The following is a 27,731-nucleotide window of genomic DNA, read 5'->3' on the forward strand; positions in this document are numbered from 1 at the left end:
AAAGATGCACAGGAATGTTTGCTTGTGTGGCCTTGTCCAGGTTCTCTCAGTCATGCTGGTGATTCACATTTATTAGACCACCCTACAGATGGCTGAGCCCTAAATGTTTTGACTCTTGCACTCTGAAGTCAGCTAAGAGAGTGTGGGGGTGGGGAAGGAGCTCAGTGCCTTACTTTTAACCATGCATTGGTTGCATTGGCCTCAGCTGTGTCCAGTGCATGCGTGCTCTGTGCTTCAGCTTTTAGACTGTAAAACAGGGAAGTGCTTGCCTCTGGTTCCCTTGGATGTGGTGACATTACCTGGGATGTACTCAACGAAACATAACCTAAGCTACGTACATGAAAAGGAAGAAACTGATCTTACTTAGGGTTCTCTCTACCTGCTTTGTGTTGGTTTTCCAGGATCAAGGAGGGAAGTGGAGTCAGGAATTGTAGACAGGAGTGGGAACTGAAGTTGCTCCCCAGGGGATGTCTGTATTAAGCCCTGAATTGCTTGTCTTTGGGGCTTCCTGCTTTGCCCTTCAGATGGTAAGGTTGGACCGGTCCAGGGGCTGCTCTGGCTGACTGCGTCGGTTCACGCTGAGGGCTGGTGGTAGTGACTTATCAGGTTAATGCCTGCAGGGCGCACTCCTGTGTCCCCACACCTGTGTCCCTGGCCCAGGCAGGCTCTGTGCGTTGTCAGGTCTGTGTCTGTCATAGGCTTATGTGACCCCTGCTCACCTCTTCAGGAAGATTCTAGGAGGATTAAGAAAATCAGTTCCACAGTTGGGAGGCGTTGAAATTGATTGTCACTCCAAAGTCATGAAGGGACTGTCCAAAGGGGCTGAGAGAAGGGGAGGCAGAGGTCCTCACAGAGAGAGATATGAAGCACGTGAATCTGTGAACTTCATTTCTTGGCCTCGTTGTGATAGCTCTGAAGCAGTGAGGAGGGAACTTTCCCGTGGAAAAACTCTGCGATAGTGCCCCTAAGCATGTGCTACCAATAGGCCTGATGCAACTCTTCAGGGACCGAGGAGTTGGTCTCCACCTACTGGTTCGTGCTCCCTGACATCCCCACCTCCCTTTGACCTCTGGGGAGGAAGGCCTGAATTGCTTTGGTCTGGGCTGAGCGGTGGTTATAGCTCTGACCTATCTGTCTTCTCTGTGGCTGTGTTTTAGCAGTAGGCAACTTGGCTAAAGAGCTCCTTTAGGCTGAGAAGAAACTGTGAGCAAAAAAGAGAGCCTATTCCTAAGCAGGCAGCATTCTTGGTGACCTCATCTTCCTCCCAGCTCGAGTCCAGTTGGAGCTGTGTGTACAGGGCAGACTTCCAGTTCCTCCTGTCTGGGACCCACAGTGGCAGATATAAATAGACCAAGACTTTGTGGCCATTGTTCTCTAAGCGCCCATTGTTTCTGGAAGCAAAGCGGCTGTAGCACTTGAGTGTGAGGCATGTGCTTTCTCCCCCTCCCCTTCCCTCTTTGTCTCTCTTTCTCTGTCTTTCTCTCACTGTGCAGAGATCTGAATCCCAGCTACACTGTCTTCCTCAGGCACCTTGCACTTATCTGGAGCTTAGTGAGAAACCGGAGGGGAGAATGGGTTCCACGATGGATAGATGAACTGATTCCAGTGAAGCTTTTGTCCAAGTATTTCCATGATATATTTGTGGTCAAGATGAGGCTATATGGATCCAATGATAGCGAAATAAGGGGGATTTGTAAGTGGTTGAGCGGCTCTGCCCAAAGGGTCTTGATTAATGCGTCAGTGTCGGAATGATGCATGGCCCCTGGTGTTCTGTTATGGCACTCGGTGCTTGGTTGTTGCCTCTTCCACATTTTTGTCAGGAGCTCCGATTGGTGAGGGATGCCGAAAGCTTACTTCGTAAATTGCAGATGGTGCAAAGCTAATAGGATGAGGACAGATTCCTGATATAGAAAAGATCTCTACACATGGGAACATGGATCAGAACAAGGTGAAGTTTAATGTAGATAAATGTAAAGCTCTGCCTCAGGTTAATAAGTTTCAGTTGGCGGGTGCGGACCTGGCTCTGTGTCAGTTCCTGCGGAGAGTCCTGGAGCGTACTGTGTGTGGCTTTTGCAGGGTGGCTAGTAGAAAAGTCACCGCTAGTCTGCAACCCACAGCAGTGAGTGGGGGGGGATGATTGCTCCAGTGTCCCCATTTCACTCCCGAGAAGTGTGGTGCGCACCTACCTGAGAATGCTCTTTTTAGGAACGCAGGCTCTGGGAATGCCTCTGGCTGGGGGAGTGGCCAACACCACGCCATCGTGAAGAAATCAAGGAATTTTAAAGCCTGGGCAAAACTGACGACAGACAGAATAGTAAAAAGTTTGAAAAGCTGGTAGGTGAAGAAATTTTAAATTTGTACAGTGCAGCTTCAACCAATAGAACTAGAGCCAATGCATAGAATTCATAAGAAGGCAGATTTTTAGCTTGACGTGTATCAACATTTAAAAACAATGATCACAGTCCACAAGTGAAACTCAGCGGCTCGGATGTAGAGAGCCACTGAAAATGTTAAGGGAAGAGTTGTGTGGAAGGGCCTCTGTCGGCCTTTGCAGGAAGCACGGTGGTCGGGTCGGTGGTCCTGGCCCACCTGTGATTACCACTGCTCGTCGGCAGATAGTCCTTTATCGACTTAGAAAACTCGGGTGGGTTATGTTTGCAGGGTGTGTTGCTTCAGTGCTTATGGTTGCGTGTTGAGATTTGTCCCTCCACGGGGAAAACGGACTTACCTATTCTTATTTTTCATTGTGGTTTCCCTGGGCTGAGCAGGGACAGTTGCGCTGGGCGAATGTGTGTGAGTGCGCTTTTCCTTCTCTGCCCAGATTTATTTATTAAAAGAAAAACACATCTGCGTAAAAAAGCCTTAGAACACAGGAAGAATGTCCACTTTGTTTTTCTTTCTGTAGCACCAAGACATGTGGGGTTTTAGTTTCCTCTGAGGGGGTTTTGAAGACTGGCTTTCATCTCAAACAAGGCCTTTTCCCATTGGAAAAAAATGGCTCCTTTTTGGTTAAAAAATGTATTTCTATAATGTATAAATAAATAAGAAAGTTGAGAGAGAATTTCCCTTCAAAATTTAAGGAGAAATGCTGCTTTCTGAGCACCGTTAACTGGGAGTAGGGTGCTGGATCTTCCCAGCCCACGTCTCTCCTGCTGCCTGTCCCTTTATTCTGGTTTAAAATTTTCCAGTATTCACTTCCTCTGCTACTTCCTGTATTTCCCTGCTGTTTCCTGCTTTGCCATCCTTCTGCTCTTGCCTCCTCCTCCCGACCCTCCCCGCTGGCGGACTGGCCTGCTCGCCCGGCTCCCCGCTCTCTGCTCTCCACCCCCTGTGCTGCTGTCCCGGGGCAGCCTGCAGTGACTGCAGCCCGCTCTGGAAGAGGCCTGTCTCTGTGTTTGTTTCCTGCGTGGGAGGGAGAGGCAGGCCTTGAGAAAACAGTTCAAAAGTGCAGAAAAACGTTACCTCTTCCAGCCTAAATAAACGGGCTCCACTCCACTTGTTTGCCCAGATTTTCCCTTTGCCCATGGAGAACAGCCCTCATCCTCACCTCGCCCAGCCTGCCTGCCCGCTGCCCGTCGGGAGCCCCCTCCATGCCTGGCTTGGCCCCAGACCAGGTGCCCAGTGGGCACTGACTCGGCGAGTTCTGGGTCCGACATGCCGTGGAGCCCTGAGCTCTGGTGTCCCAGCTGCTGTCAGCAGACAGTCCCGGAGGTTGAGCTGCTCCCCTTCTCCAGAAAGAACTTTCTCTGTAATGCGAATGGTGGCAACAGTGGAAAGAAATGTTTGCGTGTCCATTATTTGTGCTCCCCCGCTTTTAACTCTGCTAATGGGTGTGGCTAGGAAATCCCTGGTTTTTAGTGTCGGAGGATCTGGGCTGGTCATCCCCATTAAGTCACTAGAGTAATCTTTGTGAGCCTTAAGGCTCACAAAATAATAAAAAATAATAAAATAATGAAAAGGTTACTTTATTTAGTATTACTTCCATCACAGAGGTGGTGGATCATTGTTTTCAGGATCATACTAGAATATGGGAGGAAATATTCTCTAAAATATAAAACTGTATTCAGGTAGCAGTACTGAAAATTGTACTTGGGAATCCAGTGACATTAAAATGAATTTGGCCAACCCAATAACCCCCACCTCCCGGAACTAGGCATCGGAGCCCGACCTGTAACCTAGTAGTTGTGGGAGCTGGGACACCAACAAGAAGTTAGATGTCGTGGGGCGGGAGCTTGCCCTCACTCAGAAGTGCAGGGTCTGGGAAGGACCTATCGGATGCGTGTGGCTTCCTGCCAGGCCTCGGGGGAAAGGGCCCAGTCCACTCTTTCCTTCTGAGGAACCTGCTGGCTGCAGCTGTGTGCTTTCCTCATGCATCCACGGACCCTCAGGACTTACAACACCCGTGGTGTGGCAGGAGTCAGCCATGATCATCCAGGGAGCGATGATTTGGAACATGGGAAGCACTCTGTAAATGGCTTTGCACAATCATTTCAGAACTTCAAATTGTCCTTTAACATGCTCCGTTGAGGTGGGCTTTGCATGCAGGAATCCTAATATCAGTAGTTAAAACTTGTTCAGGGTTATTCATGTAAGGGTACACGAATGACAATAACTGGGGTAAAAGGCGGCTTGCCTTTAGGCAGGTTCCATGCATAGAGAAAAGAGTTTTGAGCACAAAATTGCAGTTTGGTTTTGTGCCGTCTTGACTGCAACAGGGCACTCTTAGGGTGTTTTAGAACTAAAAGGCCTCCTGGGTCCTGTGGCTCCTGTAGCTGTGAGCTGTGTGCACGGCAGCACACACGTTTTAGATGATCATTGCTACAGAAAGGATTTCCCCTTTAGCAGATTGGAGGATGCAGACTAGGGAAGAAATTAGTGTGTTCTGTTCAAACAAAGACCCAGATTCAGGGGATGTCCATTTCCACTTATATCTCAGAATCTGATTTTTGCTTTTTTTTTTTCCTTCATTTTCTCAGTTGCTTAGTTGTCCCTGGGGAAATTGCCAGATTCCTTGTTTTGGCTCTAAGCATTATGAAATAAAACTAAATTTTTTAAAATTTTAATTTTACAAGATCTTTTTCAGTTCATTTCCAGTCACGAACAATTTACTGAGCACCTACTATGTAGTAGGCTTTGGCACTTGCACACATATTTAGTTTAATCCTCACTACAAGGCAGGCAGAGAATCCTAGAGGAGGAAGCTGTGCTTCATCTTGCTGATCGCTGAGACCTGTCTCTTGTACCCTCCCTGGCCCGAGCCGCTGGAAAAAACACTCAGTTAGGAGTCATTCTAGCAGGGCACGTTCATTCAGATATTTCCTCCCTCAAGCCATTTGCTCAGTGTTTAGGGTGGGAGGTTTGAACTGTTCTAAGGAAAGAGCAAGAAAGTTTAGCTGCAGGACCCAGGGGGCAGTTCTGCTTTCTGGCTCGGATCCTGGAGCGGAAGAGCCTCTCTGGGTTTCCCTGAACACCTGGAATTGATTTGGGCTTTGCTCTGACTTCGAAACATTTGCTGAGGTGGAGGATGGTGAAGCGGGTAGGAAAGAAATAAATCCAGTGATTAAAAATAGCTTTTGCATGTCAGGTGCCTGAACGAATTTGGGAGCATGCCTGCAATCCCTTTTGTCTGGCAGGTCTGAACCCTGGCGCTGCCGAATTACAACCGCTTTCATTTGTTTTTCCTGCTCCCCTACCATGTAATGGTCAAGGGCTCATTGGAACCATGTGTGAGCCTGGTGAGTCACCCAGTCCTCAGGACTTCAGTGAGAATACTGTGTTCAAACTCCTTCTGGGGGATGGGGCGGGGGGTGGATGAAGGGAAGAAGGGAGAGGACTGAAGTCACTTCCTACAGATGTTCAGTGTGCTCAGTCCCGTCTGCAGGCTTCTTTCCCAGGCCTGGCCGCTGGGCCTGGGGCCGACTTCCCGGGGCAGTTAGGAGCATGCTTTCCCTCCCAGAAGACCATCTCTCTGGCCCCGGGGCAGCTTCCCTCCGAGAAGATGCACCTCTCTCTGCACTGGCCTGTTGTGCCCAAGGAGTGTGCATTCCCCAGTGACAGTGTGTGCTGGTAGCAGAACCGAGATGGTGTGATTGGTCCGTCAGTCACTGGCGGGTGAACTGGGGATTTTCGGTGCAGCTCCTTTCTCCCTTCTTTGGTGCTGTTTTCTATTGGCTGGTGACTTTGGGGGGTAGGGCACTAAGAGAAGGGCTTGTTTCCCTAACTGATAGGTAGGTGTCTGTTTGGAGGCTCAAGGCGTGCCCCATTATTTGGGGCGATGACGGGCTGTTTGATTAGTCCAATGGGGGCACTGGGCCATTTCTTGCTGAGTTCTTGCTGGAGCCAAGTGTGTCCCTTATTGCTCTGCCACATCATTAAGTTTATGAAAACAGAGCTGAGGGGCTGAGGGGGGACACTTATTTCCCTTCTTTGCATTAACCTCAGAAGCTTTGGATTATTCTAGCTCCCTCAGCTGGAAGTCCTGCCTGCCAAGTTCTAGGACCTGTAATAGGATTTGGAATCAGGAATACAGGACAAAGAGGACCCTTTTGCCGGGTCCCTGCATTCCTGGTTCCAACCCACCTTTCCATGAGTGAGAGGGCAAGAGAGACTGTTTCTGAGGTTCCCTTTCCCAGTCTTCCGAGATCCTAGCATTTTCACTGGGCAGGTCCTCTTAGACACCAGTACCACCTCCCCAGGGACAATCAACTCTGGAGTCAGAGTTCCAGGCACTGGCCACAGCCCTTTTCTGATTTCTATTGATCCGTGAAGAGCAGAGGCACCCTCTCTCCTACTTGGGAACTTGTACCAGGCACCTGTCCTCCAGGTTCTTGCCAGAATTCCAGCCTTTTTTGGCACACTCCCCGTTACAGTCGTAGGTTCCTGAGGGTGTGAACAGTTGGGAAGAATTACCCCTGCAGTCTTCTGCTGGGTGGGCATAGGAGTCCAAGGGGCCAGCTTGCCATCCTGACTTGAAAGCATCTCTCTCTCTGACCCAACTTCGCCACTTTCCAGATCATGATAACGTTGCTTTAAAAGAAGTTCTGTGGTTCAAGTGGGCCAGCAAATGAAATGTTGACCTAGACTAACCCCCTAGAACGTAATCGGAAGCCTCGTTTTCTTCTTCCATGAGTTTATCTGTCTCTTGTAAGCTTTCATATTATGACCCTTCTTTATCGCAAAGACATCCCCATGACAATAAAATATTTGTGGCTGCAATGACATGTTGTTTGAGATTAGCTTTCCAGTTCTTCAGCCTGTGGGAGGAGCTGAAATGAAAACTGGTAGCGTTGATAGGTTTTACAGCTTCATTATATCGTTCTCTGTACTTTGGTGTATGTTTGAAAATTGCCGTAATGAAAACCTTAAAACCCTATGAGGAGGGATACAGACACTAGCTATTAGCAGACCTCTTTTTAGAGATGTGTGGATGAAGTGACTTAGCCAGTGTGATTACTTAGTGGCAAAACAGAGATAAGGACTCATGGATTTTGACTAACAAACCAAGCCAAGCCCAGAGTACGTCCCACTAGGTCTTTTTTCCTTGTCTTCAGAACCCTACCTTCCCTTTTGCAACAGTTCTTTTTTAATCCCTGCATGAACAAGAAGGTTTCTTCTTGGTGTTCATTCACTCTGAGAAACATACTTCGGTAAGATGTTATGTAACTAATGAACCTTATATTATGTGCACAGTTGCCCGTCACGGTGGCTTAGGGGTGAGCACAACAGACATCGAAGGAAGCCAGGCTGTCATTTCACCTGTGTCCCTTTACACGGAAGGAAGGAAGACTCCCTACCCAAGAAAGGGAAAGATTACAGCTGATTCTGTAGATGGCTTTTAATTAGGTTTTAATGGGGCTAACCATATGAAATTCTGGATTTCTTCGATCCAGGAGTGGTTTTAAGTTTTTAATTATTTCCTCAGATGTGTTTAATTTTCAAGTAAGAAATAAAAGTCCTGTTTTTTTCCCTTTCAGCTGTAAACATTTTAGTTTTTTTTTTTGGATCTCTGATCCATTCCTGTTGGGAGCAGCAGTGGAATAGAGTAGGAAGACCTTGGATTTGAGAGCTGAAAGAAGGGGTCCCAGCCCAGTGGGGCCCTCCCAGCCCTGCGACTCGAGGCCAAGCTCTTGGTCTCTCAGAGTCTCAGTCCCCTCACCTGTGAAATGGGGACCTTGCAACACCTTCCCCGCCGGCCCCTCGCAAGTCTCATGTCGCGAGGATATCGTGGTGTTGTTTACGGGGAGGGTCTTGGTGGACTGCAAAGCAGTTTTCAGATGGGAGGCATATATTTATTTTTGGTGTTCCTTTCATGCTGCCATTGATTGGGACAACCCCCACCACACACAGCAGTGTCTCCCGGTAACCTGCTAGGGTTTGGCCAGCCCAGCGGTTGCGTGAGACTGAAACGTGCCCCTAGCTCCTGGCTACACCCCTCCACGCCTGACCCTGGGATCCCACACCCTCCAGTGTTACCTGCCATTTGTTTGTGGTCTATGAGAGGAGGACTGTCCCAGGGCACTAGGGCCCTGTGTCTTGACCCTCCCCCAGCACACGCGCCCCTGCAGGCTTAGATTCTATGTAAAACTGTTGATCTGTGAGCCGTTCAGTTTCGGAAAAACTGAAAAGAATGGTATGAAAAGTCACATGAAACGTCCCTGGCAGTGTTTTCGGACATTGAACAGCCCTGAACTTTGAGTTACATATAAGTGAATTGAAACCCTTGTTCTACATTTGACTTAAAACAGGCCATGGGGTGTAGAAGCTTTTGTTCAGGGTTAGGCCGCAGTGAAAAATAAGCAGATGTTTCCCTGCATTCAAAATGCCACCGGCTCATTATACGCCCACTGATTCAAGGAAAGCTACCTGCTGCTCGTTTCCGCCTCGAGGCTGCCGCCTGGGTAAGACAGTTCAGGAGTGTTATTTATTCACCGGCCTCTGTGAGCGCCTCTCAGAAACTTAGGGTGCTTCTTGTAAATATTAACTCAGATTTAGGGTCCTGAGGGATAATAAGCCAGTAAGACATCTAATGTACTTGTAATATACTTATGTTTCCCGTTTCTGGTGCACTGTGTTGTTTAGTGTCTCCACCGCACTGGTGTAGTGGATTTCTCGGCCAGGTTTACAGCACTTTGAGACAGATGTGTTCTTTGAAGTTTGACACAAAGGCCGTTTTAGTGCTTGTCCATAACATACATTTAGTTGATTTCTGTGGAGGCATTGATTGAGTTTTTAGATGCTGTTCCTACAACTAGCAGTATTTTGTGTCTCATACAAAAACACTCTAGTAGGAAGTGAGGTGGAGGATGGTTAGAATAACAGACGCCTGTTTGGGCCCCACCTGTGTAAGGACTTCATTATTGGTTTGGATCAATGTGATGAACCGAACTGCCACACTCGCACACCAGCAACACAGAGGGAATTTTTGTATTCATGTTTACATGATAAGAGTTTCATCAATATCCACTTTAGAATGTGAGTTTTCATCATTTAAATGCAATGTCACTGGTACTAAGACGATCTGGATAGTTTTCACTCACTTATTGAGGATGTTTGACTTTTTTTTTAGCCAAACTTCCACCCTTTCTAAAAATGGCAGATAAAGCTCTGACTTTCTTGTCTGAATCCTTTGGGTCCCAGGCCCATGATACACCTTGTCCTGAGCTCAGGTCCCAGTGCAGGTGTCCCGGGTGCGCAGGGGGAGCTTCCACCAGCTGCGCTGTGAGCACTCTTTCCAGAGACCCAGCACTCTGAGGCCTCAGCCAAGGGCAGCTCCAATGGGCATGGCGCAGCTGCCGCTGGAGGCTTGTGGACCAGGTTTTTAAAGATGACACTGAGGTGGAAGGCAGAAGTCATTCCAGCTGCTTCCCTGGTAGAGAACAGGTGAGGACTCGGCAAGCCTGGCTTCCTGACAGGAAGCAGAAACCTCTGTGGAGCGGGGTCAGCCACCCCCTCGCCCCTCTGTGGTCCTGCCCAGACCACGCAGCCAGACCATGTGAAATTATAGGAAGCAGACTCCAGGGAAAAAAACCTCATTCTCAGGCTTTCTGCTGTCATTCTTGGCCTTCACGTCACCCTGGCATCAGACTCCCCGAGCTGTCCTGTTTTGAAGATGCTTGGGGGCCACCCAGCCAACCTCACTCTTCAGTTGGAGTTCGCAGCAGAAGCACAGCTCGTCTGTTCGGCCTGGCCTGTATTTTCCACATGTGTTGTCCTGGACACTTTCCGCCATCCGTAAAGTCCTTTTCATCGAGTCATAAATCTAACGGAGGGAGCAAACACGCAAGACAAAACCCTCACGGTTTAAGTTCATGAATTGGTGTCGGATGGGAGGGAAAGAAGGGAAAGTTGATTCAGGTTTGGAAAATGTTGAATTCACTAGACATTTGTTAATTGACTTCTGTGTTTCGGCCTGTGCTAGGAGCTAGGGGGCCTACAGCTGTCCTTGCTTCCCGATGCAATATTCTGGGGTTACATTGTCTCTTTTTCTAAAGTGAAACTGACCTGTAGTCTGGGGGGAGATGTTTCTGGACCTGCCACTTAGCTGGTCTTGGTTGTGTAGAGTGGGGACAAAGGGAGAGCGTTGGTCTTTCTTAGTGACTCATTTGATGATGGCTCCATTGTTTGAAGGGCTGGCTGTTACATAATCATCACTTTATTCTCGCCCCCCCCGCTATGCTCACAATCTGGGATTTTCCATCATTTTGTCAACCTTCCTGGAGGCATGTTGATTTTTCCACTAGATTTAGTTGGGCATGTCCCAGGGCAACGCAAACTCTCCACTCCCTGGAACTCGAGATTCCCGCGCCCTGGCAGGGCCTGGGAGAGCAGCTGCAGGGAAGCCCGTGCCTCCAGGGCAGGGGCCGGACAGCATTGCTTAAGGCCACTTGGCAGGAGAGTGCCGCCTGCCCTTCTTTCTTCTAACACATTTCCCTTCACTTGGACGTTCGGAAGCAGTACATTTGCTCCTTTTTTTAAGTCATTTTTTCTCTCATGTGTATCCGTTTCATTCAGCCAATAAATAGCATATTATGTGTGCCCACGGAATTCTGTGACCAGCCAGGGTTCAGAGATGGCTCGCTGAGGAACTTCCACTACATCCATGCCTGGGACTTGGCCATTGTGTGAGCCAGTTTCGTAGGACACGCTGGAGATAGAGGCTGAAGAAGAGGGCTTGGGGACTTACTGCTTGAAGGTCGCAGGACCGATGGCTAGTAGGAATTCTCATGTCGTTTCCTTGCTTAGGAACTTTTTGTGGGAAACTGAGCCTGAGGTGAATTCCGAGGACTTTAAACTCGAGCCGTATTTATGTATTCTTGCTTGAACATGGTTTGCGAGTTCAAGAAGAATTGAACACAGAGGAGATGAGGAAGTACCCGGGTATAGCTCAAAGGGCGACACATCTGTGAATCTGCAGGTGTTGATACCTCCTCCTTGCATACTACCTATATAAGTCAAGTTTTATAGATATTACCCCCTATATGCACCTCCAATTTGTTTAATTACAGTCTCTGCATTGCCACTGTCCTATTCCATGCTACCTCATCTCTCGCCGCAACTGATGCAATAACTTTTTAACAAGTCTACCCACATCCATTTATAGTTATCTCCTGAACAGGGTAGCTGAGGTGATCCTCTTCATTTTTTTTCCATTTTTTAAATGTGGTAAAAGAAATATAACCAAGTTTGCCATCCAGGCCATTTTTAAGTGTAGTTTTGTGGAATGCCGTACACCCATTACCACCATTCATCTCAAGAACTCTTCTGAAGCTGAAACTCTGTACCCATTAAACAACATCTCCCCACCCCCTCCCTTCCCCCAGGCCCTGGCCCCCATTCTACTTTCTGCCTCTATGAATTTGACTCTTCTAAGTACCTCATAGAATTTTTCTTTTTTGTGGCTGGCTTATTTCACGTAGCATAATGTGAAGGTTCATCCATGTTGTATATGTCAGAATTTCTTTCCTTTTTGAGGAAGGAAATCATACCATATTGGATGAGTAATATTGTATGTGTGTATATATACATTTTGCTTATCCATTTATCTGTTGATGAATACTTGGATTGCCTGCACACTTTATACATTGTGAATAAGGCTACAGAGAACACAAGTGTGCAGATACCCTCTGAGACCCTGCTTTCAGCTCTTTTGGGTATGTAGGAAACTCCTAAAACTCAATACCACCACCACCACCATAACAAAAAACAAAGAACTCTATGAAGAAATGAGAAAAATGCTTGAATAGACATTTGTCCAAAGAAGATACAAAAATGGCCAAGAAGCACATGGAATGCTCTACATCATTAATCATTAGAGAAATACAAATCAAAACTAGCGTGATACCACTTCACCTCCATTAGGATGGCTACTCTTTCCTCTCCCCAACCCTCTTCCCTCACCCCAGAAAGTAAAAAGTGTTGGTAAGGATGTGGGATCTGTGTGCACTTTTGGTGGGAAATTGAAATCATGCAGCCACTTCAAAAAATTAAAAATAGAATCACCGTAAGGTGATCTTCTTAATGCAGTCATGCCATTCCTCTGCATAAAACTTTCAATGCCTTTGTATTCTACTTAGGATAAAAATAGAAATTCCTTAATGTATTCCTTGTTTACCTTTTTAAGGAAATTATTTATTGATTTTTCTGAGAGAGAGAGAGAGAGAGAAACATCGATTTGTTGTTCCACTTATTTATGCACCCATTGGTTGATTCTTTATGTGTCCTGACCGAGGATCAATCCTTGAACCTTATACATATGGGGATGATGCTCTAACCAACTCAGCTACCTGGCCAGGGACATCCTTCTTCACCTTTCTAGCTTCATCTCAAGCAGTTGTCCTCCTGTCACTCTGCTGCAGCTTCAGATCTTGTTGATACTAAAATAAGCCAAGTTTCCTCGCCTCCTCTGTCTCATGGCCTCCGTTTATGCTGCTCCCTCTTTCTAGGGTCATGGTCCTCTGACATCAGTGGTTGTTAGGGTCACCTGGATTCTGTGTTAAACACACAGATTCCTGGGCCCCATCCTTGACAGGCTCTGATTCAGGAGGTCTGGAGAGTGGCTGAGATTTGGCATCTGTAACAACTTCTAGGTGATGCTGACACATCTGGTCCAGGACCACAGTTTGAGAACCATTGGTCTAGATTATTTTTCATTTTCAAACTCCAATGTATCTTTTTGATCTCAAGTCAAACATCCCTTTTCTCCTAAGGGAGGCCTTCTCTGAGTTCTCCAGAACAACTGGAATTCCTGTTACATCTTAACATACTATTCTTTACTTCTCTTCTGAAGCCCCTATGAATGTTTTGAATGTTTAATTGTGTAACTAGGTTTTTAAGGACTGTATCTTCTGCCAGAACCTAATATCCAGCTTCATGAGAATGGGGATTATTTTCATCTGTTTACTGATGTCTCTCTAATTCCTTGCACATTCCAAGTGCTAAATGATAGTTGAATGAATGGATATTCTCATTTCCTTTTTCATAGGTAACTGGGAGTACACAGTAACATTAATGCTCTCAGAGAATTATGAAGGATAAGTAGGATGTCAGTCTAATTACTTTTCAGTTTGTCTTCTTTAGACCATGCATGCCCTGTTATGGTTTATGGGTGATCCATTACCTATTTAGTTTTTTTGGATTGAGGTATAACTGACATATGACTTTCTAGTATTAGTCTTGGGTGTATAATATAATGCTGTAATATTTGTATATATTGCAGAATGATCCATCACCCATTTAGTTTTTGGATTCGTGTGTTTTTTCTTTCAGATATGGAATGTGCAGATGTCCCACTATTAACTCCAAGCAGCAAAGAAATGATGTCTCAAGCATTGAAAGCTACTTTCAGTGGTTTCTCCAAAGAGCAGCAAAGACTGGGAATTCCCAAAGGTAAGCTTTGTCCTTGGAAAAGAGAGGTTAGGATCAACCTTTTAGGTCCGGTTAGTCTTCTCCTCTGCAGTGTGAGGTAGACGTTGCTGCCCACACTAAAGTCTGCAGCTACGGGTCTTGGCACCTGTCTGTTAGGGCCATCCCAGACCTGTGTGGGTGCCCCTCCGTCTCCCAGGTTCCTTGCTGCCATTGTGGTCTTCGGGCCCTGGCTCCCAAACTTGTTTGCACGTGACATTCAAGATCTTCAAAAATCTCCCCCACTCAGGCCATGTCCCAGACTCATTAAGTCATAATTAATTGGCTGGTAACATTAGCATCTTTGAAGCTCCTCAAGTGATTTCAAAGGACAGACAGTTTGGAAAAAACACAGTTTCATGTCGCTCTGGGCTGCCATTGGGTGAACTCTGTGAGCTTGGTTTCTTGGAATTTACTGATTGCTCTTTTCTTTTACATGCACTGTGGTGAAATGTGTTTATTCTTGGGTGTTCTCCTCTGAAAGGGTTTATTCAGGAATGTCAGGGGACTAGAGTTGTCAGAAAGAAGAAATGACTGGAGAACACTTAAGCCTTCACCAAGCAGCATTTCCTGAATAGCTGAGAGTAGCAAGAACACTGGGCTATTGAGTAAGAGGGATGCTCTCTGGAGAGCAGCCCTGAGAGGCTCCCAGCCCGTCAGAACCGGCCTCAGACAGAGCCTGGGGCTGCGTCTCCACACCTTTCCCCAAGAATACCACCCCGCCAGACCTCTGCGGACAGCTGTGCCCGTGTTCTTCTAGGATCACAGGCAGGATAAGGTGCATTCAGACCAACCTCTCCTAAAGTCACCTGCTAAATGGAAGGATGTAACGAACCTTGCAAGCAGGCATGATGTGGGCACTGTGACCCGCCACCTTTGCAGCTCTCTGAGTGCTGTGGCTGGCGTGGCGATGTTACACCTCGGGCCACGTGTGAAGATTATGTTCTGTCTGCGCTATGGGGCTCATCAGCACCAGGCCTGTGACATGTACATGCTTTGCATGGTATCTAGTATAATACAGGTACCTGATAATGGTCTTACTAATTACCATTTGAATGACTAGAACTAATTATTGTGATTATTACCAACCATAATCAGATAAGATAAAAATAATTGAGAATAATAGTCTCAAGTACATTATAAGAATGAAGAGCAGGGAGACTTGGGGGTCATCTCTGGAGTAAACTTGACTTGGTTATTATTAAAGTAGTCATCTTTCCCTTGTCTCAAGCTTTAAAAGAAGGGTGTAATGGAAATAAGGCGGTGAGAGAGGAGCGTTTGGGAAAATTGTCTGAATGAGGGTGGGAAGTGCCGGCACTCATGTGTCAGTGTTTTGGCTGACGTCTGTTAGAACGGTCCAGCTGACAAGACAGAGCAGGTGGTGGGACTCAGGCAGGAGGAAGTTGCCGCATGACATGCCTTTACAAGCTGGTGCTTCCCAGTTCTGAAAATCGGAGAACATCCTCAGCCAAGTCCAGTCCCTTTGGGGTCCTCTCCGAGGCTTGGGTCGGAACCCAGAGCCTGACTCGCTGGATCTTCATTTCATCTCTTCCCTCAGACCCCCGGCAGTGGACAGAAACCCATGTTCGGGACTGGGTGATGTGGGCTGTGAACGAATTCAGCCTGAAGGGCGTGGACTTCCAGAAGTTCTGCATGAACGGAGCAGCTCTCTGTGCACTGGGGAAAGACTGCTTTCTCGAGCTGGCCCCAGACTTCGTCGGGGACATCTTGTGGGAACATCTGGAGATCCTGCAGAAAGGTGAGTGTGTGTGCACAGAGTGAGGAGGAAGCAGGGTGGAGTAGCTGTGAGAGGAGGTGGACAGGTGAGCGTGCCCCATGGTGGAACCCGGTCCCGTCCCCTGTAGGTGTCCTGTTGCAGCCTGTGTGGTCTAAGGAGACACGCCAGTACAGGTGCTCCCTCAACATCGGTTTCTCTTGCCTCTATGTACTGGAGGTTCAGATTTTAATCTTTAGCAAGGTTGTACTCCCGAAGCCTCTTGGTATGCACCATTGGGATGCAGTCTTTATCTCAGACTCCCAACTGTTTCCACAGGCAGTGCCCACAGCCCCAAGGTTTTTTTTTTTTCCTGGTGACCTTAGTGCACACTCCCTTCATCCTTTAATATATTGTGATTCCTGGCTATGTCCATCACAAAGCTCAGTTTCTCAGGGCTTATTAATAAGACAGGCATCTCTGCCCACTAGCTGGATTGGAAGTGTAGGGGTGTGTGGCACCTTCTCCAGCCCGAGCGAAAACTGGGGTTGTGTCAGGACACTGTGTTGCAACCTTGTAATGGCATGGCCTCCCTACTAGTCTCCTTCAACCTTTTTGGACCAAGTGACTCATGTACCACAGTCCTGGCTGAGTATAGAAACAGCAGCAGGCGGCAAACTTGGGTGTTTTTGTGCTTATTTTTCTGAATTTCTTCTTAAAATAAATCGCAGTTACCAGCAGTCAGCAGTGCCCTCCAGCTGACTGTAAGCCTAGAAGCCTGTTGCCCTCTCTGACCCAGGCCCACCCTTTCTCTGTGGTCACCAGCTCCAACCCTTGGCGAGGGCCCTGGGGACAGGGAGCAAAGCTCAGGATTAGCACTTTTATTCCATATAATACCTTCCTTTGTTTAAGGATACTTTCCACACTGCAGTGCTCAAGAACGACCCAATTTAGATTCCTCCGGGTGTAGAGGTGTTATCTTTTCTCCTACTCTTCAGCTTCTGCTGAAAAATAAATAAATAAACAGGGGCAAGAACTAGGTGACTCTCTGCGGTCACCCTGGCCGAGGACTGAGGACTGGGGCGGCCGCACAGCCTTCCCCGAAGCACCCACGTGTTCCCCGTGTGGCTGCACAGACTCCCACTCGTTGTGTTGACGAGCGTGACCTGTTTGCAGAGGGAGAAGGTGCAGCAGGCTCAGAACAGGTCCCATGTGACCGATGGCTTATAAACAGAGTGTTGGCTCCTACCAGACCGTGCAGCCCAGGTATCTTCCCCTAATCCACTGCTTTCCCCTGTTTCCCACCGGGGAGTGGCCAGGTGTTCTGGAGTGTCTAAACTGTTTCTGATCAGAGTCGTATTCATATCTATACAGCATCTTCATGTGTTTAGAGCGCTTTAAAGTACATTTTCTCTTAGGAATCTCACAACCGCCCTGAGAGGCCGAAAAGGCAGGTATGATTAGTGTCCACATCTGTCAAGCGAGGACAGCTCAGGCGTTTTCCTCACCAGCATTCACTTTCTTAAACCCACGTCTTTTCTCTTTAATTTCCTGCCTTGTGTCCTTTGCATAGTAACACGGACTCATGGGGGAGCCTCTGGTCCCCAAGACAGGTTTGGTCTACTTTCTGGCAGAAGGAGAAATGAAGAGACTTTAGGAGCTTTTGGAAATGATTGAGCATTTTTCAGGGGCAAGTCGTATCATCTCATCCTTGTTCTGTTGAGAAGGCAGCAAGAATCATCCGTCTTCAGATCCTGGAAGAGCTGAGTGAGATGTTTGTACCGAGGCTGCAGCTTTTGGTTCTGTAATTACACTAAAGCAACACAGCACAAAAAGAACATAGCTGTTTGGGGTGGGGTGGAAGGCCAAAGGTGCAGGGGATGTTTCAATCTGATAAGCTGCTAAAGCAAAGTTTAATCATTTTATCTCCACTGGGAAATGTTTTTCTGTGCAGGCATAAACTTGTTTTCTCAGCAGCCTCTGCTCCCAACACGCTATCAGATACCCGAGGAAAAATCCAAAGCAACACTCCCTTGGTCTGATTCTGACAGTGACATTGAATCAGACTACTCCATACAAGGGTCAGAGGCCAGGCGAGTTGGTTCCAGGGTAACTGGAGGATCTGCCAGGTCACTTTCGTTCCGTGGGGAGGCTCTCTGTGCTCACTTCCCTCCGTCTGCATTCCTGCCTCATTCCTGGGGAAGTTGGCACCTGGAAAGCAGTTTCGTTATGCTCTTCTTCTGTGTCTTTGCATGCACATTTCACCAAATAGTAACCTTACTGGTGCCCTGCTGCTTATCTGGGCCTGAACTTGAAGTCTGGGGGCAATGAAGAACCATCTAACAAAAAGCAGACATCTCTTAGGAGAAATGGAGACTATCAAATCTCCCTGTCTGAAGATTTCATTATATTTCTGAAAAGTTTTAGAGGTGATCAGTTTGAGCACTTGGGACTGATTTGGGTAACTGCCCCAGCTGCCTACTAGCCTGTGATGCTCCTGTGGTCCAGGCACCCACACCCGCATCAGAATGAGGGCGGGATGCCTCCCCAGCTCATAGAGATTACTCACTGGTGCTCTTTCCAAGATACCAAGTCCCATTTTGCAGCTACTGAACAAAGTAAACTTAGCCTTCCTCTTGTGATCTCATCTCTAGACAAAGCCCCAGTCAGGGTGGACTCACAGGCCAACTCAGTTAGTGAACACGCGGATTTCTTAGAAGAGGGGCTGAGGTCACTGTGGTTCTTGCATCCACGATCCTTTCAGGCCAAGCACTTGTGTGTTGACCTCTCTGTTCATCCCTTACCCTGTCTGTTGCAGAGGACGTGAAACCGTATCAAGTTAATGGAGTCAACCCAACTTACCCAGAATCCCGTTATACCTCGGATTACTTCATTAGTAAGTTCCCCTTCCACTCTCCTTCCCTGACCTTGCTCATGACACTGGGAACTTAGGAAAGGAACCCTGCCCCAGTTGAACCCAAGCTCCTTCACCATAATTCTACGGCAAACAGTATTTTCTTAAAGACAGACCAGTTGTTAGTGATTTTTCTCCCACAAAGCATAACGCTTCAGCCTGTTTATGTGTTTTATTGACCTGTAAGCTCCTACACACGGGGATCTCTCTAATATCTCCCAGAGCTTTCCCCAAGAGCTTCACCTTGATCCCTACTGGAGCTTGTGCACTGTGGGCCTCTCTGGGGTCTGGGGGAGGGACTTGGTCATGGCCCCTGTTCTCTTCCCTTTACTAGTGGACATGACAGCATTTCTTCTGGAATTCTTCCTCAGGAGTGTGCCACACAGCTCCACATTCTGCTACAGAAAAGAAAGCCTTCTCCCTTCCAGTGTAGATATGACACCTCCCCACCCTGCGGGGGTGGCCAGGGAAGAGCTCCTGTGGGGCTCTTCTTATCTGATGGTGCTGCTTCGTAAGGGACTCCTAAGCAGCTTGGTGTCTGCCTTATTTTTTCACTTCATCATGATTTTTATTCTAAGAACTACTATGTAGTAAGAGATTATTTTGTGCCAGAACTGTTGGTGAACATTTTATATATACGAGTGTATTCTCGTTTGATTTTTAACACAACACTCTGAGGAAGATTACAATCATCCCTATTTTTGAGTCAGAAAAGGGAGGGATCTTGTCAAAGGCCACAGCAGTTAAGAAGTGGAGCAAAGTTAAACGCCCAGGCTCTTGTCATGGAAAATATTGTCCTTTTACTCTCTAAGGTAGTCAGATTATTTCACTTTGTGGGGCTGCTATAAATGCCGGTTTGGGGTACACATGTCTCCCTTCTTTAATTCCCCACACTCTCTGTTTCCAGGCTATGGTATCGAGCATGCTCAGTGTGTTCCTCCCTCGGAGTTCTCAGAGCCCAGCTTCATCACAGAGTCCTACCAGACACTCCACCCCATCAGCTCAGAGGAGCTCCTTTCCCTCAAGTATGAGAACGACTACCCCTCGGTCATTCTCCGGGACCCTCTGCAGACAGACACCTTGCAGACTGACTACTTCACCATCAAACAAGAAGTTGTCACGCCAGACAACATGTGCATGGGGAGGACCAGTCGTGGTAGGTCAGATTTCTTCTCTAGAAGCTCTTGGTTTCCCAGAATTACCTAACTTTGTGAGTGGTCCAGGCCTCCTATTTCCCCCTCACTCTTGGTCCTGTATATTCCTCAGTTTAGTGCAGCCTTTTCTGTCTTAGACTGCCTAGGTATTACAAACTTTCCATCATGGAGTTTTAGCCAAGTCTGTCAGGATGACCAAGACCATGGGTTCACGGTACACTTGAAATCTGGTGGGATGACCCATCAGATTTTGTATTTGGGGAAAACATTTTACCAAGTAATAACTCCAGCTGAATGTGGTTGTTCTTTAGGGTATGCTTTATTTTTATTTATTTATCTTTTGAGAGACTTTGTTGAAAGTGGATACATTCACATAAAAATGGTTCAGGTGACCTTCCTGGAAAGCTCTTAGTTTTGTACATGCCCTGATGTTCCCTGGAGCATTCTGGGTCAGGCCGCAGAATCTGCCCGAGTGTCCGAATCACAGCTGCTGCTCAGCCTGGGCTCTTGAGCCTTCTGTGACTTCTCTGGTTTGGGAAGATACATGATGGTTAACAAGTAGTTTATTTGGAACCGGTCACACCAGTGGAGTAAAAGTGTGTATTTAGCTAGAAAACCTAGGAAAGAGCAGAAGTCACGAGCCGGCCAGCCAAGAGGCTTCCAAAAAGAAGGTACTCTTGTTGACATGCCTATGATAACAATGATAAGATATTCACTGCAGTAAATATTTCAAAATAGAGCTGGTTGACTTTATAAAGCAACACAAGTTACATATACTCAGTTTCTAAGAGCTGGACAGAAACCCCAAAAGGGCAGCCCTCCTAGTAAAATGTGCAGAGCGTTTTGTTTTTGAGAGAAGTACAGTCCATCATAAGAAGGGATTTATCCATCTAGGAGGAGCTAGCTGATGTCTAAAAAAGTTGAAAAAGATGACCGTTCCAGTAGATAAATGGCAAAGAATTACAAACAGGAAGTGGAACAGCAGAAAGCCCTTCTGAGGGCTCAGAGGACTTTGTTCACAGGAGACAGACTTGGCTGGCCTGCTCGTGACTTCTGCTCGGTGATCTCCCCATTACTCCGAGGCACTTGCAGGGGGGTGGGCAAAGGTGTCTTTACTTTGGAGAATCACCCGTCGGCATCCTGGGCCACCTGCCTTGTTGTCTTTTTCCAGTGTTCCGGTTCACACTTCCTCCCAGGAAGCCTCAGGACAAGCAGCAGGCCCTGCACAGGGAAAGTCCCTATCAAACTCAGAACCTGTAATCTTGCTGCTTCTGGCCCTGGGGTGTTTGTGTTTCATGCTGAAGGGGATGGGTGGGATCAGCTCGCCTTCCCCTTTCTGACTCTCTTTATTTTTGGATGCATGTCTATTTAAATACATATACAAATGTGCTTGTGTGTCTTTTAAACCCTCAGGCAGATCAGAGTGCTAGAACAACTTTCGTACAGGTCTTTCTGTATATGTATGTGATGAGGCTGAGCCTGTGGGTTTGGGGCTCAGCCATGTTGTAATTTTGGGTAGATCTGTCACATGCTTTTAAATTGCGTCTGGCTTTGCATTTGTGTAATTGTCTCCTCCTCGCCTTCTCTTGGTTCTTGGTTTTTGCCCCCACCACCCCTCCAACCCCAAATTAATAACTGTGGAGCAGATAATGACCCGTACAAAGGGACATGAGGTATTTCTCTCTGGCCTCATTCTCCGTCCCTCACACCAAGCTGCAGACCACACGAACTTGAGGCGCAGACGGCTCTGTGCACGGCTGCTTTCTGCATGTTAGTGGTGCTGCACACAGGGCCTGTGTCGGGGGCTGACTGAGTCTGGCACGGTATGATTGGTCTAGATGGAAAGCATTACTGTTAGCTGATTATTATTAATAGAATAGTATTTATACACTGCATTATAGCGTACAAAGTGCTTCTCTGTCCCACTTACTTAGACTCTGAGAACTGTCATTGTGCTAGTCTGTTCAGGGAGTTTCTGCCCCCCCCCCCCCCCCATCTGCTGTTTTGAGTGCTCTGAGGTCTGCTTGGTGCAGTCAGATAGCTTTGGGAAGGACCTTGCTGAGACATTTCTCAGAAAAGTTGGCCAATGGACGTCTTTGAGGACATGTGCTTCTCTGCAGGAGCACAGGAACACAACCAAGTGTCTAATCCAGTTGGATTCAACCCATTTTTGCAGAAAATGCCCAGAAACAATGGTTCCTAGCTCTGCGATTGTGAGATTGAGCTAAGGTGAAAGCAATTTACTGCTCTAAACTGCAGCTCTCAACAGAGTGGCATTTGGCTCCTGTCCAAGAGGATGCAGAGAATGGTTAGGCCCAGGGTGGTGTCCTTCCTTGCTCATTGGGACTCTGGAAATGCACCTGTCTGCTGTGGAAATTCCAGTCTCTGTGCCCATCCCACAAGAAAAATGGCTGATAGAGATAGAATCATTCCAGACAGACTTAAGTATCAAATGCTTCCTAAACGTTGGTGACTTAGTGGGGTATTCTTTAGGAAAATATGAATTTCCCTCCTTAGGCTTTTGGTGTGTTTGTCTCACAGAGACCTCGAGTGACCTGGGTTAGGATGGATAGCCGGTGTGAGTGAGCACCTTCTGATGAGATGCCATACACCGCCCTGTTAAAAAGAGGGCATAGCATTCTGGTTGTGGGCTGTTGTCTTTTAATGTGGATTTCTGGGAGGGGCAGTTCCTTCCTTTCTGAAGAGTTGTAAGTGTGACTGTGGACTGGGTAGGCAGGGCTTGTAACTCCATGAAGCTCCTGGGTTTGCCTCCTGGACAATACGCTTCTCTGAGTGGGCGAATGGAGGAAGGACAAAGAAGAAGCAGAGGAATACCTAACCACCTTTCTGTGTATAAGCAGCACTGGAGGGGATAAGAGGGTTATACAAAAATTACGTATTTAAATAAATGCCTTTTATTGGAATTTAAAAATAGATATACATTTTCAATTGAGTTTCTCCTTATTAAATTTTGGCTTGGACACCAAGACTAAATATTTGAATTTCGTTGTTTTAGCCAATCTCCACTAGGAGGGAAAGGGAGACCATGCCAAAAACACACTAGCATGGGGTTGTGTGGGCCAACCTCCTTCTGGGGTTTAACCTCCCCAGCAGCTCAGCCAGCACTGAACAGCTGAGAGTTGACTTACAGGTGTTTCTACACACAGATTGGTCACCTCCTCGGCCTTGTGACTGGTGCCAAACTGGTGTCGCACTTCAGTCATCCAGGGTGTGATTTAGGTTGCCTAGGAAGTGTGTGGGAGTACAACATAGGAAATACTCCTGTGAGCCTTTCCAGCTCTCAGATGCATTTTCCTCCAAAAATTTTGTTTGTTAGCCTCTTCTTTTAATGGCATTTTTGCCAATGGAAATTTCTCTTGGAACGATTATGCAATGATAGCAGCTGTTTATAACCTGGTTTGGGAAATTAATGAACTTGCATGATCTTGTGGTCAGTTAAGAATGCATTAAGCAACTCACAGAGTGAAAGATTTCTGACATTGCTGTGGACCTTAATAACTTTCATCAGCTCCTTTTTTTTTAATTGCCCACACTTCCCCATTGAAGTATAAATTTCAAGTACAAAATTGTACTTGGAGAGAATAAACAGTATAGATTTCTGTTTAGAAGAGTGATAGTGTTTTTTTTAAATCTCCTGGAAAAAGCATCTCGAGTTATTTCTCTATTTGAAGAGACAAGACATAGAGGCAGTACGTGTATTTCATTTTAAAATAGTATTTGGAAAAAATGCTAAAAAATAGCACTTTAGTTCCAAGGTCAAGGGAGGTCAATCTGCTCTTAGTCTAATGGAATTTTTTTCTTGTGACCAAAATATTTTGCCAATTGGGGCCTTTGGAAATTATCTCATTGGCTTGAGTTGGATGAGGGAGTTGAATCTGCTGCGGCTCTGATTCCTTCGTTTATTCATTCAGTCTAATAGATCAGCCAGAAGCCCCACAATAACATGTGTGATTCTCAGCTTTGCGATTTCTGGCTCTAGGATTCCTCAGTCCCAAGCACTGCTGTCTCCCTCTGACAGGCACGAACAGCACTTGGCTTCTAGTCTCTGTCCTAGGAACCGTAGAACCAGACCGCTCAGTGCAGTGGCGCTTAAACTGCAGCCAGCACCACCCCTCCGCCCTGGAGCAGACCCACGAGCTTCCATTCCCTCAGCCTCTCCCTTCTTCCATGCCTCCTGTGGGCCTGATTAGCAGTCTGTCCTCACGAAGAGGGTTTTTACAGTTGTCTCTTCCCAACCCCTCCTCCCCTGCTCTCTTCCCACCTCCTCCTTCACCTCCAGGTAAACTCGGGGGCCAGGACTCTTTTGAGAGCATAGAGAGCTACGATAGTTGTGACCGCCTCACCCAGTCCTGGAGCAGCCAGTCATCTTTCAACAGCCTGCAGCGCGTCCCCTCCTATGACAGCTTCGACTCCGAGGACTATCCAGCCGCCCTGCCCAACCACAATCCCAAGGGCACCTTCAAGGACTATGTGCGTGACCGTGCTGACCTCAACAAGGACAAGCCTGTCATTCCTGCTGCTGCCCTGGCTGGCTACACAGGTAGGCGCCTGCCCCTGCCTCTGAGCCTCTGTGTGCATGTGGCTGTGGGTGGGCTCCGCGGAAGGCCTGTGCACATACATATTCCCCGAGACCGAGGTCTGCCTTGTGGTGGGGCACGGGGAGAAGAAGACTCTAAGAGGTCTGGTCAGTCTCTCAAGCCACTCTGTTTATGACTCACCATTGATTGTTGGAAGCAAACAGTAGCATTCTGTCCCAAGGGATTGTTTCCAAAAGTGGTAGGAACGACTGATATTTGGGGCCTTTTCCACATCTGAGGGAAGGGAGCTGTGTTCATCTGGCGTTTCTGGAAACTCTGGTGACTGAGCACCAAGGGACTTTTTCCTGTCTGCTCTCTGGAGGCTTTTCTAAATACAAAACCAGCAACAGCATCTCTTGAAGGCGTCACTGAACAGCCCACAGTCCGGACTCTTCTGTAGTACAGAGACTATGTATCAGGTGGCTGTTCAAAGCAGACACGTGTCCTTGTCACCCTAAACTCGGTCAGAGCCTGGCCTATCTAGGAAACTTTTCTCCTCACTTGGCTTTGGTACTGATTTTCTTCCAGGAGTGAAAGTTACAGTAGTGGTGAGCGAAGAAAGACAGTTGAGAAAGGAAGATGCATGTTCAGAATGTGGGCTTTGGTTGAGCATCTGGTAATAGTGCACAACAATTTATTATCCACGTGAGTTGTAGCACCCTGGAAACGTTTGGAGTGTGTATATGAGAAATATCCAAGGAGCATTCTAGTCTTCATGACCAGATCCTTTCTGTAAGACTAGAGTGTTTGCTCAAAATTGTGTTGTGAGTGCAGCTTACACAGTTTTCATTGATCACTCATCTGAGGTCCAGGCCTTGATTCTCTTGTGAATTACTCCATCCTGGAGAGTTTGCCATGTGGGGGACCCTCTGTCTGGACGAAGATAAACAGCCAAGGCTGTGCTTCTATGGAGCTGTCTGATCTGATCTGAGGAGCGTGCTACATCTTTATTCTCATGTCAGTGAAGTCTCAGTGATTACTAGAGAAACTGGCTGACCTTTGAGAACAACTCCAAAGCTTAGAGAAATTGCTCCTTTTTTGAAGATCGGGAATGTGCCTTCTATGTTGCAGTCCATGTGTCTCTGAGTGCGGTTCAGAGCTTGCACAGGGGCTCCGGAATTATGTCTGTGTTTTCAGGGAGTGACAAGATCTGTAAATAGAGTCATGGGCCAGAAAGGAACTTAAGGAAAGGTCCCCTGCTCTGTCCTTTCTACACTGTCACCCATGGTCCTTGCTTGAAAGTCACTACTGTGTGGGAACTTGCTACTTTGGAAAGGAACTCCTTTTCCATCTCCAGAAAGCAGGTTTTTAGAAAGTTTGCCCATTTCTGTTAATGACATCTGGAATGAGAAAAAGTAAATGAAGTCTCTTTCAAGATGTACGAAAGTCCTGGCTTCTGTAGTTACGAGTTGAGTTGTAGATGTTTTAAGAACTAGACCCTGGTTGGATACGCTGACTGGCCATGCTTGTTTCTGTTCTTGAGGAGCAGACAAAACTACGCTCTGTTGCTTGCCCGAGCCTGAAGGCCAAGCAGTCTGCAACTTCCACCCTCACTTCCAGGACCACATCCTCAGCCTCATTCCTCCTCAGTGTGTCTTTGTTCTCTCTGCATAATCACCAGTACAACCACCATCCACATCCACGCCCACAACCATAAATCTTCACCTGTGACAGTTTTCATCATTCTCCCTTAGCTACATATGTGATGCTGTCCATTTGGCAAGTTAGGGCAGTTTTGTGGGGAATGGGATTAAGTAAACTGACTTTAGGTCCTCAAGTGTGGGTTTTGGCCAAAGGAAGCCTCATGGTTTAGGTCTGCCTTCCTGGGGTGAGATTCTGGTAAGGGTCCATGATGGCACTGCCCCAGGTCTAGGTGTTTCCAGAAAGGGGCAGGCCTGATTTCCACTTCAAGCAGAAACTTCTCCCCAAGCATTGCATGTGTCAGCTGTTGGGTTTTCTTCATGGAAGGAGCCTGCAGAGCTAACAGTCTCCAAAAGCCACTTAAAGGGTTTTGCCTAAGATGATATTAGTATCTTGACAAGAATTGTCTGAGAGTTGGGGGATCTTTCCAAGTGTCCAAGTTTTAAAGAGAGAGGGAAAGAGATGAAAGAAATGTTAAGGACTAGGAATGAGTGTGAAGTACAAATTAGGGACATGAGTAGTTGAGAGAGCCAACTACAAAAGGCTGTCCGTGAGGCAACACTGTGAGGCTTCTCTGGCAATCCAAACTTGGGGGCACACAGATAAAAGCATCCAAAGTTCTCAGCACAAATACAGATATGTCCTGGAGGTCTGAGTTGTGTTTGATCCCTTATCTGGATATATTGTTTTTAATGCTCCTTCCTCCCTCCCTCCTTCCCTCCCTCCCTTCCTTCCTCCCTCCCTCCCTTCCTTCCTTCCTTCCTTCCTTCCTTCCTTCCTTCCTTCCTTCCTTTCTTCCTTCCTTCCTTCCTTCCTCCCCTGCAATAAAACATGCAGTGAGTGGAAGGAAAGGGAAGCTGACTATTAATTACAGGCCTCAAAGACCAAAGTAGCCATTTGAATTAAGAAAAAGAAAAACATTTTTAAGGATCTCAGCATTCGGCTGTTTCTCCTTTATAATTGTACATTTACCTTTTCATACTACCTCACACGACGGTGAGAACAATACTCCAGAAAACAGAAGTCCTCCGTGCCCCCTCCCAACTCTAACACACTGTGTGATTTTAGGCAAATTCGCCTTCTACCCTTTTCTACTTTTAGCAAAGTGGAAGTGCTCATCCTTATCTTGGTGGTAGAAGATCTGTGAAAATGTAATTCAACCAAATCAATTAATTAAACAAATAAGTGCTAGACTTTGTGCTAGACCTAGGGTGGGGGAAGCCCAATTGTAACAAATCAATTATTTCAGCAAATGTTCCCGGCACATGTGGAGTGCAGATAAGTGCCAGAAGCTTTTGAGGGTGCAGTATCTTGTCAAATTCAACGTGTTATAATTGTGTTTAGGCTTCAATTGAATTTTCTTATTTCTGTGGTTTGAATGAAGGTCAGGATTTGCCAGGCATGTGGGGGGCAGCCCACATTTAGATGGCTTTTTTCCTCTGCCCAATGCCGGGTGAAAGTCTCCTGCCCACACTGCATACTGATTCTAGGTGGTGGCTCCTTGCTGTGTTACCTTCACCGCGGCCCTTTCACATTTCTGATACACGTTCAGGTACATTTCAGAGACAGTTCAGCCCCCTCCACCACCCGAAGAGCAGGCGGCGACGGGAACATAACCTGGTCTCTGGCTTTATGCGGTCGTGTTAAGATGCACCAAAGGTTGAAAAAGTACTTTGGAAGGTGGAAGGCGTCATATAAGTGTTGCAAAGCTTTTTATTGCTCGTAAAAGTCATGCCTATTTTTAACCTCAACTCCTGCCTTCCTTTTTTGTGTTTTTTTCCCCCCTTACAATTTGATTGCTCCAGAGTATG

At 47.0% G+C, this 27,731-nt stretch overlaps 1 protein-coding gene across 2 annotated transcripts in view; it reads left to right on the forward strand.

The window, feature by feature from the left end:
* The window catches only part of ETS1 (ETS proto-oncogene 1, transcription factor), a 128,195-nt gene that overhangs the window by 82,173 nt on the left and 18,291 nt on the right, over nt 1-27,731 (forward strand). For both annotated transcript variants that reach the window (XM_045860174.1, XM_045860175.1), the window contains 5 exons: nt 13,765-13,884; nt 15,458-15,658; nt 18,432-18,509; nt 19,435-19,683; nt 23,982-24,242. In XM_045860174.1, coding sequence (XP_045716130.1) covers nt 13,765-13,884; nt 15,458-15,658; nt 18,432-18,509; nt 19,435-19,683; nt 23,982-24,242 — 909 coding nt within the window. The remainder of the gene's footprint in view (nt 1-13,764; nt 13,885-15,457; nt 15,659-18,431; nt 18,510-19,434; nt 19,684-23,981; nt 24,243-27,731) is intronic.

The sequence above is a fragment of the Phyllostomus hastatus genome, unplaced genomic scaffold (genome assembly GCF_019186645.2).
Source record: "Phyllostomus hastatus isolate PE091 unplaced genomic scaffold, TTU_PhHast_1.1 phas_scaffold_193, whole genome shotgun sequence".
NCBI classification, from domain to species: Eukaryota; Metazoa; Chordata; class Mammalia; order Chiroptera; family Phyllostomidae; genus Phyllostomus; species Phyllostomus hastatus.